The sequence below is a fragment of the Molossus molossus genome, unplaced genomic scaffold (assembly GCF_014108415.1).
Source record: "Molossus molossus isolate mMolMol1 unplaced genomic scaffold, mMolMol1.p scaffold_m16_p_20, whole genome shotgun sequence".
In the NCBI taxonomy this organism is placed as follows: Eukaryota; Metazoa; Chordata; class Mammalia; order Chiroptera; family Molossidae; genus Molossus; species Molossus molossus.
In genome coordinates, this window is record NW_023425356.1 from 9362369 (window position 1) to 9377892 (window position 15524).

General features: G+C 41.1%; 1 protein-coding gene across 5 annotated transcripts in view; it reads right to left on the minus strand.

The window, feature by feature from the left end:
* Positions 1 to 75: 75 nt before the first annotated feature.
* The window catches only part of WDR47 (WD repeat domain 47), an 85053-nt gene continuing 69604 nt past the window's right edge, over positions 76 to 15524 (minus strand). For 2 of the 5 annotated variants that reach the window (XM_036272146.1, XM_036272145.1), the window contains exons 14-15: positions 13865 to 14083; positions 83 to 1428 (exon numbers count right to left, since the gene is read on the minus strand). In XM_036272146.1, coding sequence (XP_036128039.1) covers positions 1286 to 1428; positions 13865 to 14083 — 362 coding nt within the window. In that variant the 3' untranslated portion in view covers positions 83 to 1285. Of the gene's footprint in view, positions 1429 to 13864; positions 14084 to 15524 lie in introns of all 5 variants that reach the window. The other 3 variants (XM_036272143.1, XM_036272144.1, XM_036272147.1) reach the window with 2 other exon arrangements.

Below are 15524 nucleotides of genomic sequence, written 5' to 3' on the forward strand. Positions count from 1 at the left end.
CCACACTATCTCCAAGTAAACTGGAGAAAATAACACTTTAAATGGAAAGGCACAGACACTGAGAAACAGGACTAGTTTTAGGTGTCAAGAGGTCTTTATTGAAATAATAGCACAGTTACACTTCTAATACCCTTTCCACTTGTATACAATAGCTTAAAAATGCTTGCTACATACAGTGCACAGACAGTTCAATAATTAGAACCAACTCAACTGCATTTGAAATAAATAAAATAGCCTATTTAATAATTTAAAGTAAAATTACTGTACAATATGAAAATAAAGATACATAAGTGTTAGGATCTACACTGCTGTAGAAATAAAATCATTATTCTGCATTACACAAAACAGTGCAAGAAAAAAATCCAAATAAGCTTTTGGAGTGCAAAGTTTAAAATGTCCATTTTTAAGTTATCATGCAGACATAGCATTTCAAGCCATGCTATAGTCTATGGCAAAGTTTTCATTTTTTAGAGGAAAAATGCTGACCAGTAAACTGACGGTACCGTCACATGTTGCTTCACATCCGAGGCTGCTCTGCTCCTACAGTACAGTTGGGAAGGGAGGTATCTTGTTGCATTCAAAATATTGAAATTAACAAGTTTCTGAAGCAAACACATTTACCTTTTAAGCCTAAAACAAAATGATGTGACAAAACAGCAATTATATCCCTGGGTTAATAAAAAAGAAAAGTCCTATCCCACATAATGACCTAAGAAGCAGTTTCCCATCCACCTTTAAACTCAAGAATGATCCTCAGTAAAAACAACCATGTAACTTGCAAGAGACATAAAATTCTGACCTCTAGCTGACAAGTGATACAATATCATGGGATCTTGAGAAAAGCAAAAGTATCTTCTGAACACCTATGTTTAATCTATGTAGAACTTGGTTGCATTACATGTAATAATATGCTTAAAGTACAGTTCCATTTCAATGTGTATATAAAATTGTTATTTCGGCAAAGACCAAGGAATGCTTTAATACTAAACCGTAAACACATCGTCCACCTTGACTGGAGTGCACACTGACAACATAAGAGCTCTTCTGCAGACTTTGGCAACAAGACGACACACAGCAGGTCACAGCAGCACGAGCTCACGTGGAAGACCGAAAGCACTGCAGAATAACACTCCCAACAGTTCCTACCAAAGGGGTACAAGGTCAAAGGGGCCTCCTCATGCTAAGCCACTTTTCTGGTCAGTCTTTGTTCTTCAAATTTGGAACTGTCACAACTCAGTAGTCGTAGATTCCCGCGCTTTCTGCCTGGACGGACACTGGGTGTACTCTATCCTCTGTAAGTCCAGAGGGTTACAGTTCTGTCTGCAGAGGATGACAGGAAGGACAGATCCTGGGTGTGCCACCTGCACTGAATCACTTTATCCTTGTGCTCCCCCACCACCATGATGGGAAGCTGTTTAGTGAGGTCTCCTATATTAAAAAAGAGAAGAGATATTGATTTACAGTACAAAATAAGTATATGCATAGATTTCAAACTTCTCCTTACTTTAAGACATTACTGTATAAAATCCTAAACTATATTAATAGAATACATTGAAAGATTTAAACAGAGATAAATTACTGAATATTTAGTTGTTAGTAGTATTTAGTACCACACACAGCGACACAGCTGCCAATCTTGGCTCCTAGAAACTCAGGTTGACTTCTCCCTGACTTCAATGCCACTACATCTCAGTCTCCTCTGCGGGTTTCCCTTCTCTTCCTGATTTCAAGTTTAGTAAATCTCAGGAATCAGCCCTCAGATTTCTTGTTCCCTTTATCCCTCACTTCCTAGAAAATTTCATCTAGTATCATGGTACCACGACCATTAATATATGTATGATTCACTTTTTTTTTAAACTTATCTAGCAACCAACAAAAAGTTCTCTGTATTGCCCTAGCCAGTTTGGCTCAGCAGTTCGAGTGTCAGCCCACGGACCAGAGACTCCTGGGTTCGGTTCCCACTAGGGGCACGTACCTTATTTGCAGTTTGTCCCCAGCCTTGGTTGGGGTCATGTGGGTGGCATCCACTTGATGTTTCTCTCTCATATCGATGTTTCTCTCTCTCTCTTTCTTCCTCCCTCTCTCCCTCCTGCTCTATCTGAAGAGAAATGTAAAAGTGTCCTCGGGTGAGGATTAAAAAAAGAAAGAAAAAAAAAGTTCCCTCTATCTATGAGTCTGTTTCTGTACTGCTTGCTCATTTTGTTTGTAGAGTTAATTGTTGATAGATATGTATTTATTGCCAATTTTATTTTGAAAATTTTATTTTCCTTTATTGATTTTAGAGAGAGAGGAAGTGAGAGCGAGAGATGGAAACATCAATGAGAGAGAACATTGATTGGTCGCCTCCTGCATGCCCCCCATTGGGGATTGGGCCCACAACCTGGGCATGTGTCCTGACGGGAAATCGAACTGGTGACCTCTCGGTGCATGGGTCGATGCCCAACCACTGAGCTACATTGAATGGACACAAGTTTCTTTTGAGAAATCAACGGATAGCCTTATGGGAGCTCCGTTGCAGGTAACTAACTGCTTTTCTCTTGCTGCTTTTAAGATTCTCGCTTTGTCTGGAAACTTTTGCATTTTGATGATGATGTGTCTTGGTGTGAACCTCATTGGGTTCATCTTGTTTGGGACTCTCTGTGCTTCCTGGACTTGTATGTCTGTTTCCTTCACCAAGTTGGGGAAGTTTTTTGTCATTCTTTTTCTTTTTAAAAATTTTTTTATTTTGTTAAATCTTTATTGTTGAATGTAGAATGTATTACAGATGTTCCTCACTTTTTCCCCCACTGGCCCCCTCCTCCCCACTCCCGCCCCCCTCCCGCCTTTCCCCACACTATTGTCTGTGTCCACTGGTTATTCATATAAGTTCTTTGGTTTATTTCTACCCACCCACAACCCCTTTCCCTTTGAGGTTTGTCAGTCTAGCAATGAATTTGTACTTCTTAATCCCTTCACCTTTTTCACCCATACCCCCAACCTCCCTCCCACCTGGCAACCAACAAAAAGTTCTCTGTATCTATGAGAATATTTCTGTCTGCCTGTTCATTTTGTTTGTAGATTCCATTGTTGATAGATTCATTGCCATTTTGTTTGTTCATATATTTTATCTTTTTCTTCATTAAGACCGCTCATCATTTCATATAACGGTTTGGTGGTGATGAACTCCTTTAACTTTTTCTTCTCTGGGAAACTCTTTATATGGCTATCGATTCTAAATGACAGCTTTGCAGGATAGAGTAACCTTGGTTGTAGGTTCTTGCTTTTCATCACTCTGAATGTTTCTTGCCACTCCCTTCTGGCCTGCAAAGTTTTGTCTGAGAAATCAGCTGACAGCCTTATGGGAACTCCCTTGTAGGTAACTAGCTGCCTTTCTCTCGCTGCTTTTAAGATTCTCTCCTTGTCTTGAACCTTTTCCATTTTGATGATGATGTCTTGGTGTGGGCCTCTTGGGGTTCATCTTGTTTGGGACTCTCTGTGTTTCCTGGACTTGTATGTCTGTTTCCTTCACCAGGTTAGGGAAGTTTTCTGCCATTATTGTTTCAAACAGGTTTTCGACTTCTTGTTCTCTCTCTTCTCCTTCTGGCACCCCAAGATGTGAATATTGGCACGCTTGAAGTTGTCCCAGAGGCTCCTTACACTATCCTCATTTTTTTTTTCGATCCTTTTTTCTTTTTGCTGTTCTGATTGGGCGTTTTTTGCTTCCTTATATTCCAAATCGATGGTCTGCTTCTTGGATTTACGTACTCTACTATTGAATCTGTGTAAATTAATGTTTATTTCAGTTAATGCCTCCTTCATTTCTGACTGGTCCTTTTTTATGCTCGAGGCCCTCACTAAGTGCACTGAGGTTCTCAATAAGTTCATTGAGCATCCTTATAAGCAGTATTTTGAACTCAGCATCGGGTAGGTTGCTGATCTCCATTTCACTTAGTTCTTGTCTTGGGGTTTTTTTCTGTTCTTTCATTGGGACCTGTTTCTTTGTCTCTTCATTTTGGCTGCCTCCCTGTGTTTGTTTCTGTGGATTACTTAACAAAGGTATGGGGCTAGCTGAGACCAGATGCTGCTTGTTTGAAAGAATTTAGGAACAACCTGAAGCAGGATCCAAGATAGGCCAATTCTATGATTAAGTAAGTGGCATCAGCTTGGGTGGGCCTGAAAGTTGGGTGGGGCGGGGCCTCAGGGAATCACCAGGGCGGGACTAGCAGTGTGAGACAGGTTGCTGGAGTCCCAGATATGGCGGCAGACCCGCCCCAGGGAAGGGCTCACCAAAGGAACAAAGACCTCTAACAGCACGTTTGTCCTGGAGAAAGCCCCCTCTCCAGCCCTTGCTCCAGTGCCAAACAGCTCAGTTCTTCCCTGTATGTCTCTGGTGCCCCTCAAACTACCTCCCCTCCAAGCTTAGAGGGAGTGAGTCCCATAAGTCCATGCATGGGCCTTTTATCGAGCTGCCTGGGGCTCCAGCTGCATCAACTTCCCTGAGCCTCAGTTTCTGCTGGTTTTTCCAGCCAGAAGTTATGGGGACTTCTCTTCCTGGCACTGGAACCCTGAGCGGGGCACCTGGTGTGGGATGGAGACCCCTCAATCCTCAGGGAGGACCTTCCCACCTGAGGTATCCTCCTGATTTTTATCCGTCTCACGAGGGGGTGGGACCAGCCTGTCTGGCCTCCGCTCCTCGCGCCTCCACCCCTCCTACCAGTCTGGCTGTGGCTGCTGCTTTAATTCTGTAGTTGTAGGACTTCCATTCAGCTTGATTTCAGGCGGTTTTGAATGATGGTTCTTCTGTAGTTTAGTTGTAACTTTGATGTGGTTGTGAAAGGACGCAATACCGCGTTTACCTACGCCGCCATCTTGACCAGAAGTCCTGTTATTATTTTTCAAATAAGTTTTCAATTTCTTGCCCTCTCTCTTATTCTGGCACTTCCATGATGCGAATGCTGGTATACTTGAAGTTGTTCCACAGGCTCCTTATATTCTGTTTTTTTGGATTATTTTTTCCTTTTGCTGTTCTGATTGGGTGTTTTTTGCTACCGTATACTCCAAATTGATGGTTTGCTTCTTGGCTTCACCTACTCTACATTCAATTCCCTATAAATTGTTCTTTATTTCAGTTAGTGAATCCTTCCTTTTTGACTGGTCCTTTATTTATTTATTTTACTTTTTAAATTAATTTATTTATTTTTGTTACAGATGTTTCTCCTTTTTCCCCACTGATTCCCCCTCCCCCTTCTTCCCTGCCCTGTCCCCAGCTTTGTTGTCCATGTCCATTGTTCATGCATACATGCATATAAGTTCTGTGGTTTATCTCTCCCCCACCACCCCCTCTCCTGGGGATTGTCAGTCTGTACCCCACTTCCACGTCTCTGGGACTACCCCATTCCTCAGACTGTTATGTTCATTATATTCCACAAATAAGTGAGATCATATGATACTTGTCTTTCTCTGTTTGGCTTGTTTCGCTTAGGATAATACTTTCCAGGTCCCTCCAGGTAGTCTCAAAGGATAAGAGATCTTTCTTTCTTACAGCTGCATAGTACTCCATTGTGTATATGTACCACTGCTTTTTTATCCATTCGTCTACTGATGGACACTTGGGCTGTTTCCAGATCTTAGCTATTGTAAATAGTGCTGCTACAAACATGGGGTACATATATTCTTTCTGATTGGTGTTTCAGGCTTAGGGTATATTCCTAGAAGTGGGATCACTGGGTCAAATGGAAGTTCAATTTTTAATTTTTTGAGGGGTAACACCATATTGTTTTCCATAGTGGCTGCACCAGTCTGCATTCCCACCAGCAGTGTACTAGAGTCCCCTTTTCTCCACACCCTCACCAACACTTCTTGTTTGATGATTTGTTGATAGTGGCCATTCTGACAGGTGTGAGGTGGTACCTCATTCTTGTTTTAATTTGCATCTCTCTGATTAGTGATGTTGAGCATTTCTTCTTATGCCTCTTAGCCATTTGTATGTCCTGTTTGGAGAGGTGTCTATTTAGTTCCTCTGCCCATTTTTTAATTAGGTTCTTTGTCTTCCTTTTGTGGAGTTGTATGAGCACTCTATATATATTGAAATGTAACCCCTTATCTGATATATCATTGGCAATTATGCTCTCCCATACAGTGGATAGCCTTTCCGTTTTGATGATTGTATATTTTGCTGTGCAGAAGCTTTTGAGTTTGATGTAGTCCCATGTGTTCATTTTCTCCTTTGTTTCTGTTGCCTGAGGTGATGTATCAGTGAAAATTCTGCTGTGCATGATGTCTGAAATTTTGTTGCCTACAATTTCTTCTAGGATTGTAATGGATTCATGAGTCACATTTAAGTCTTTTATCCATTTGGAGTTTATTCTTGTGTAGGGTGTAAGTTGATGGTCTAGTTTCATGTTTTTGCATGTAGCTGTCCAATTTTCCCAGCACCATTTATTAAAGAATCTGTCCTTACTCCACTGTATGCTCTTGCCACCTTTGTCAAATATTAATTGAGCATATTGCCTTGGGTCCATTTTTGAGTTCTCTGCTCTGTTCCACTGGTCTATATGCCTGTTCTTGTGCCAGTACGGGGCTGTTTTGATTACAGTGGCTTTGTAGTATAACCTGAAATCTGGTAATGTGATCCCTCCAACTTTGTTCTTCTTTTTTCAAGATTGCTGTGGCTATTTGAGGACTTTTTTGGTTCCATATGAATTTTTGAAGTATTTGTTCTAATTCTGTAAAGTATGTTGTTGGTATTTTGATGGGGATTGCATTAAATCTATAGATTGCTTTGGGTAGTATGGACATTTTAATGATGTTAATTCTTCCAATCCATGAATAGAGTATGTGCTTCCACTTTTTTAAATCTTCCTCTATTTCTTTTTTCAATGTCCTGTGGTTTCCTTTACTTCTTTGGTTAAGTTTATTCCTAGGTATCTTAATTTTTTTGCCACAAGGGTAAATGGGATTGTTTTCTTAGTTTCTCTTTCTGTGAGTTCATCATTGGTGTATAAGAATACCACTGATTTCTTGACGTTAATTTTGTATCCTGCTACTATTCCAAATTCATTTATTAAGTCAAGTAAATTATATATATATATATATATATATATATATATATATATATATATATATATTTTGTTCAGATAGAGTGGGGGGGTAGAGAGATAGAGAGAAACATCGACGTGAAAGGGACACATCGAGTGGTTGCCACCCTCACGACCCAACTGGGGACAAACTGCAACTCAGGTACATGCCCTTAGCAGGAACCGAACCCGGGTCTCTCTGGACCGCAGGCTGACGCTCTAACCGCTGAGCGAAACCGGCCAGGGCAAGTCAAGTAAATTTTTGATGGCGTCTTTGGGTTTTCTACGTATAGTATCATGTCATCTGCAAATAATGATAGTTTCACTTCCTCCTTTCCAATTTAAATCCCTTTTATTTTTTCTTCCTGTCTGATTGCTGTGGCTAAGACTGCCAGTACTATGTTAAAGAAGAGTGGCGAAAGTGGGCATCCTTGCCTTGTTCCTGTTCTTAAGGGAAATGCTTTTAGTTTTTGCCCATTGAGTATGATGTTGGCTGTAGGTCTCTCATACATGGCCTTTATTATGTCAAGATATGATCCCTCTATTCCCACATTGCTGAGCGTTTTTATCAGAAATGGACGCTGGATTTTGTTGAAAGCTTTTTCGGCATCTATTGATATGATCATGTAGTGTTTTTTTTTTTTTCATTTTATTTATGTGGTGTATCACATTTATTGATTTGCGGATATTGTACCAGCCTTGCATCCCTGGGATGAATCCCACTTGGTCATGGTGAATAATTTTTTTGGTGTATTGCTGGATCCAATTTGCTAGTATTTTGTTCAGGATTTTGGCATCTATGTTCATCAGGGATATTGGCCTGTAGTTTTCTTTCTTTGTAGTGTCTTTTTCTGGTTTTGGAATTAGAATTATGCTGGCTTCATAAAACGAGTTTGGAAGTCTTCCTTCTTCTTGAATTTTTTGAAATAGTTTGAGGAGAATGGGTGTTCATTCTTCTTTGAATATTCGATAAAACTCCCCTGTTAAGCCATCAGGACCTGGGCTTTTGTTGCTGGGAGAGTCTTGATTACATCTTCAATTTCTTCTGTTGTTATTGGTCTGTTCAAGTTTTCTATCTCTTCCTGGTCCAATTTTTGGGAGACTGTGTTTCCAGAAATTTGTCCATTTCTCTTAGATTGTCGAATTTGTTGCCATATAATTGCTCATAGTGGTTGTTAACGATCTTTTGTATTTCTGTGGTGTCAGTTGTTACTTCTCCTCTTTCATTTCTGATTTTGTGTATTTGGGTTCTTCTCTTTGTTTCTTGGTGAGTCTAGCTAAGGGTCCATCAATCTTGTTTATCTTTTCAAAAAACCAGCTCTTTGTTTCATTGATCCTCTGAATTGTTTTTTTTTTTTTTTTTTTTTTTTGGACTCTGTGTTATTTATTTCTGCTCTGATCGTTACTATTTCCTTCCTTCTACCTGCTCTGGGGTTTTCTTTTTGTTTGCTCTCTAGTTCTTTAAGTTGTGAGGTTATATAGTGCATTAGAGATTTTTCTTGTTTTTTTGAGGTAGGCCTGTAGTGCTATGAACTTCCCTCTCAGAACTGCTTTCGCTGCATCCCATAGGTTTTGTGTTGTTGTGTGTTCATTTTCATTGGTTTCCAGGAAGTTTTTAATTTCTTCCTTGATCTCCTCAGTAACCCATTCATTGTTTAATAACATGCTATTTAGTTTCCATGTGTTCAAATATCCTTGCATGTTCTTGTTGCAATTGATTTCTAGTTTCATGCCATTGTGATCTGAGAAGATGCTTGATATGATTTCAATCTTCTTGAACTTGTAGAGACTTAGTTTGTGCCTATCATGTGGTCTATCTTTGAGAATGTCCCATGTGCACTTGAGAAGAATGTGAATTCTCTATTTTTAAGGTGTAATTCTCTGTAGATATCTATTAAATCCATTTGGTCTAGTGCTTCATTTACGGTCTCTGTTTCCTTGCTAATTTTTTGTCTAGAGGATCTATCCAATGATGTCAGTGGGGTGTTGAATTCCCCTGCTATGATTGTATGGCTATCGATTTGTCCTTTGAAGTCCTCCAGAAGATTTTTAACATATTTTGGTGCTCCTATATTGGGTGCATACATGTTTATCAAGGTTATATCTTCCTGTTGGATAGATCCTTTCAATATTATGTAGTGGCTTTGTTTGTCTCTAGTTATGGCCTTCATTTTGAAATCTATTTTATCAGATAAGAGTATTGCTACTCCAGCTTTTTTTTCCTTTCAGTTTGCTTGGAAGATTTTTTCCATCCCTTCACTTTCAACCTCTGTGAGTCTTTTGTTGTGAGGTGGGTCTCTTGTAAACAACATATAGATGAGTCATGCTTTCTTATCCAATCAGCTACTCTGTATCTTTTTATCGGAGCATTCAGTCCATTTACATTTAATGTGATTATTGATATGTACTTATTTATTGCCATTTTTGTTTAATGTGGTTATATTTTTCTTCCTATTTCTCCTGCTAATTACTGCAGTCCTTTTAACACTTCTTGCAGTGCTAGTTTGGTGCTAATGTATTCCCTTAGCCTTTTTTTTTTTTTTTTGTCTGGAAAGCTCTTTATTTGACCTTCTATTTTGAATGATAGCCTTGCTGGGTAGAGTAGTCTTAGATTTAGATCCTTGTTTTTCATGACCTCGATTACCTCATGCAATTCCCTTCTGGCTTGTAGTGTTTCTTGTGAGAAGTCAGCTGAGAGCCTTATGAGGTTTCCTTTGTAGGTAACCTGTTGCTTCTCTCTTGCTGCTTTTACGATTCTCTGTCTTTAATTTTTGGCACTTTCATTCCTATGTGTCTTGGTGTGGGCCTGTTTGGGTTCTTCTTACTTGGGGCTCTCTGTGCTTTTTGAACTTTAATGCCCCTTCCTTCACTAAATTAGGGAAGTTTTCTGTCACTATTTCTTCAAATATATTCTCTAACCCTTGCTCATTTTCTTCTTCTTCAGGGACTCCTATGATGCGAATGTTATTATGTTTCCAGTTGTCCCACAGTTCTCTTAAGCTGTTTTCCTGTTTTTTATTTATTTTTTCCTTTTGGTTTTCTGATTGGTTGATTTTTTCTACCCTATCTTCTAATTCACTGATCCAGTCCTCAGCTTCCTTTACTCTGCTATTTAGACTTTCCAATGTGTTCTTTATTTCTGATATGTCATTCTTCATTTCTTCTTGGTGGTTTTTAATTTCCAACTGGTTGATTTTCAACATTTCTATGTCTTTACTCATGGTGCTCATGTCCTTACACATGCTGTTGAGCTTCCTCAAGATCATGGCTCTGAATTCTAGTTCTGTTAACTTGCTTAACTGCACCTCATTTATCTCATCTTTGGTAGAGGTCTCTTGTTCTTTCATTTGGCTTTTGTTTCCGTGTTTCACCATTTTGGCTATCACAGTGGGCTTTGGAGTCTGCCAAATTTTCCCTGTGGGTGTTGGTGTTCTGTTGTTTGTGGCTCCCTCTCCTGGGTTTGGATGAGGCAGGGAGGACCCAAGTTAAACACCACTGTCAAGTCTAACTTTCCTGGTTAGACTTGCTAGCCCAGGGAATGGTAGTTATCCTCTTCCTTTTTGCCTGGAGGCTATTAGTAGCGGTCACTTGAAGAACCTTGGTTTCTGAGTTGAGTCTGACTGGTCCTTTATTATGCTCTTGAGTCCCTCACTAAGTTCTTTGAGCATCCTTATAAGCGGTGTTTTGAACTCTGCATCTGTTAGATTGGTTATCTCCATTACAGTTAGCTCTTTTCCTGGAATTTTGTTTTGTTCTTTCATTTGGGACATATTTGTTTCTTCATTTTGACTGCCTCCATGTTTGTTTCTATGTATTAGGTAGAGCTGCTATGTCTCCTAGGCTTCCCAGGGTGGCCGGTTGTAATAGTAGGTATTCTGCAGGGTCCAGCAGCACAACCTCCCTGATCACCCAGCTGGTTCCTCGAGGTGCACCCCTCATGCAGACTTCACACTCCTCTGTTGTAATTGAGTCTTTATTGCTGATGGCAGGTAAATGGGAGGATTTTACTCAGTCTGATCAGCTACAAGGACTGGCTGTGCCCACTATCCATTGACCTCTGACTACCTGGGATGATCAGCTGTGCAGGGGCCCACCACAAAGAGCAAGGCTTACTTCAGCAGTGCTCTGGTACCCCCTGAGTCCATTCCTTGAGTATGTCACTTGTGGAGGTGGTTACGTAGGGGTACTTCAATATGGTCTGAAGCTGTTCACTGGGTGTGCTGACTCTGGGGCAAGGTCAGCCATTGCCTGTGTTCTACCCAAGGCCACCAGGCATAAGCTACAAAGCGATCTGCCAACGGCTGCTTCTTGTACTGGGTTTGGAGGTGCCCAGGTGAAGCCAAGCTGTCAACCAAGCCTGGCTGCTCCTAGTGCCAGACCTGTGGCCACTTAGCAAGAGGTATGGGGCTCACTGTGGCCAGATGCTGCTTGTTTGAAAGAATTTAGGAAAATCTAAAGCAGGAGCCAAAACAGGCCAATCCTATGTTAAAGCCACTGGAAACAGCTTGGGTGGGCCTAAAAGTTGGATGGGGCAGGGCCTCAGGGAATCACCAGGGTGGGGCAAACAGTATGAGCCAGGTTGCTGGAATCCCAGATATGGCGGCCCTCTGCCTGACCTTTGGGGAAAGGGCTCACCGAAGGAACAATGGCCTCTTCCAGCACATCTGTCCAGGAGAAAGCTGTCTCTCCAGTCCTCGCCCCGATGCCAAACAACTCAGTTCTTCCCTGTATGTCTCTGGTGCCTTTCAAGGTGCCACCCCTCAGCGCTGGAGTTCAGAGGGAGCTGGTCCGAGTAAGTCCGTGCGTGGGCCCTGTAAGAGGAACTGCCTGGAGCTCCAGCAGCCTCAGCCTCCGTTTCCGCTGGTTTTACAGCCAGAAGTGATGGGGACTTCTCTTCCTGGCACTGGAACCCTGAGCTGGGCGCCTGGTGTGAGACGGGGACCCCTCACTCCTCAGGAAGGGCCTTCCCAGCCAAGGTATCCCTCCTGATTTTTATCCGCCACACGTGGGTGTGCGACCAGCCCATCAGTGCCTCTGCCCCTCCTACCACTCTTGGTGTGGCTTCTTCTTCAATGTTGTAGTTGTAGGACTTCCATTCAGCTTGATTTCAGGCAGTTCTGAAGGATGGTTGTTCTGTAGTTTAGTTGTAATTTTGATGTGGTCATGTGAGGAGGCAAGTACCGCATTTAACTATGCAGTTATCTTGACCAGAAGTCCCTGATTTACATGTATTTCATCTCCAACCTTGACTTCTCACCTGAGCTCCAGAGTAATATCCAAATAGCTATTGGATATCTCATTTGGTTGCCTGACAGTCATTTTAAACTTAACTTGTTTAAAACAAGGTCTTGATTTTCTTTCCTAAACCTATTCCTGCCCCACCTGTCTTAACCCAATCTCAATTAATGGTACCATCTGGTTGCTTGTGCCCCAAAATAGGAATCCAAACAAATTAAAGTATATCCCAAATTGTCATTTCTTATTACCTCCACCTCTACTACCCTAGTCCAAGTCACCATCATCTCTCACCTGAATGGTTCCAATAGGCTCCCCACTGATATATTATACTTATAATCCGTTCTTCCTACAGGACTCAAAATTATCTTTTAAAAATGTAATTCAGATCATATCACTCTCTAAGTTTTCCACAGGATTTGCACTGTTTTTGTTTGTTTGTTTATTTGTTTTCTTAACAGTTACTTTTATTTATTTATTTTATTCTCACCCAAGAACATTTTTGCATTTATCTTCAGATAGATGGGAGGGAGAGAGGGAGGAAGAGAGAGAGAGAGAGAAACATCGATGTGAAAGAGACACATTGAGTGGTTGTCACCCACACGACCCCAACCGGGGCGGGGGACAAACTGCAACCCAGGTACGTACCCTTAATGGGAACCAAACCTGGAACTGTCAGGTCCACAGGCCGATACTCTAACCGCTGAGCCAAACTGGCCAGGGCCCCACTGTGTTTTTAAAATGCCTATAAAACACCCTTATTTATTCTCCCCTCTCCCTCTCCCTCTCCCTCTCTTCCTTTGGTTCCCCAGCTACACTGGCTTCTTGCAGTGACACAAACATGCCAAATTCTTTCCTGCCTCCATACCTTTACACTCGGGAGTGGCATGGCGTGTTCCTTCTCATCTTTCAGGTCTCTGCACAAATGGCACTTCTCTGGAGAGACTCACTCTATCCTATTGAAACTAGCATTCCCAGAGGGATCGTATCTCGACATAATAAAGGCCATATAGCCCTGGCCGGTTTGGCTCAGCAGTTAGAGCGTCGGCCTGTGGTCCAGAGAGACCTGGGTTCGGTTCCCACTAAGGGCACGCACCTCGGTTTCAGTTTGTCCCCAGCCCTTAGTCCCCATACTAAGTTTTTTAAAGTAGAAGCAAAGAGTACATAAGTGCACATTTTAATATCCACCACCACTGAACTTACAGTGATTGAGTATAGTTTATTTTATTTATTTATTTATTTTTGTGGTACGTGCCCCTAGCGGGAACCGAACCCAGGACTCTCTGGTCCGCAGGCCGATGCTCAACTGCTGAGCCAAACCGGCCAGGGCACAGTGATTGAGTATAATAAATGTTGGTTCTTTTAAATATTTTTAGAACTATTTAACAATAAAAATAAGACTATTCACTCAATTTATTTAATGATTTGCTATAATTCACCTCAATTTGGTCAGTAAATACCATAAAACTAAAATTTGGAAATGTTTTATAGTCAATCCCACCGAATTAACAAAAAAGAAAGATCCCAAATAGAATAGGAGAGACTAAAAAAGGAAAGAAGTCAATCTGCATCACCTTGTAGGTCTGTCACCTTTATTTTCATATCGTAGGATCCTGTTAGCAAGTAGTGAGCTCCAGGAGAGAATCGGACAGAGCGAACATCACTGGAATGAGGGTGATAACTTTGTACCATCCTTCCTCCTCTTATGTCGTACAACATGCAGCTAGAATCTTCTTGTCCTGTGGCTAAGAGACGGCCACTGGGATCTACAGCTACGGATGCCACTGCACTGCCTGGAGAGTGGGAGGAATGGAAGGTTAAATGTGGAAAAATCAATGGAGCTAAACTGCAACAGCTAATTATGTTCACTGAGCCATATACATACTCTATAAATGTAATGCAGCTTACCCACACTGCTCAGTTATGGGAAAGTCCAAATTAACAGTCAACCAATAAACACTTGTATCCTTTTTAGGGGCAAGGTATGAAGCAAGATTCTGTGAAAAGTGAGATAATCCACTTTTTTGTCACTTGGGAGAACCCCCTGCCCCACCCGGGACAGCATTGCCTATAGTGCAATAGATGAACTACTTTTCCTAATGCTGTTAAGTTTCCAGAATTAGTCCCATCCCAGCTTACAGTCTAGTAGGGAGAACAATAAACTAAATAACAAAATAAGTTCTAGGGCACTGTGATAAAATGTCTCTAAGCAACACATGACTAACTGCCAAGAGGAACTGAACAGAAAGTGATCTCTGAGTCCACAGGTTGGGGCCCTAACTCTAGACCAGGCATCTTCACTGGGGCAATAATGTTCCCAAAGGAGAGCAAAATGATTAACAATGGTTTGTAGCCCTTCAAAGCTCAACCCTATCCAACAAAATCTCATTCCCTAGTATTTAATTTCTCTTGTTTGGAAAAAAATTAATTTAGTTTTTCTCCTTGGCAGGGGAAATAATGAAAATAAGATTGAAGAGCACTCTAGACCAAAGTGACCTGAGAAGGCTTCACAGAAAAAAAGGCATATAAGTTAGATATTGAAGAATAATAAATGGTATGAGAGAGAGAGAATGTGTATTTATATGTATTACACACATATGTAATTAAAAATAACCTTTGCTTTATGGAATATAATGAACATAACAGCCTGAGGAATAGGGTAGACCCAGAGATGTGGAAGTAGGGTACAGACTGACAACCCTCAGAAAAGGGCGTAGTGAGGAGAGGGAAGAGATAAACCACAGAACTTGTATGCGTATACTCATAACTAATGGACATGAACAACAGAGCTGGGTATGGGGTGGGGGGGTGGGGAGGAATAAAAGGAGAAACAACTGTAACAAAAATAAATTAAATAAAATAATTAATTTTAAAAATTATAAAAAAATAATAATCTTTGCTCAAAATTTTGATAATGGAATGAAGAGGGCTATTATGGTCAGGAATAATTACATAAGAAAACATTTACAGAGAAAGTATAAAAATGTTTAAAGACAGGAAGCTTTGTTTGGCCAGAGTGACATGTTTTAACAAGTTAACATAAAAAGGAGCTTGGAGCTGAGAAATAAAAGGCAGGTGAGGGCCCGACCAGTGTGGTTCAGTGGCTGAGCATTGACCCATACACCAAGAGGTTGCTGGTTCAATTCCTGGTCAGGGCACATGCCTGGGTTGTGGGCTTGATCCCCGGTGGGTGAGAGGCATGCAGGAGGTGGCCAATTGATGTTCTTTCTCATC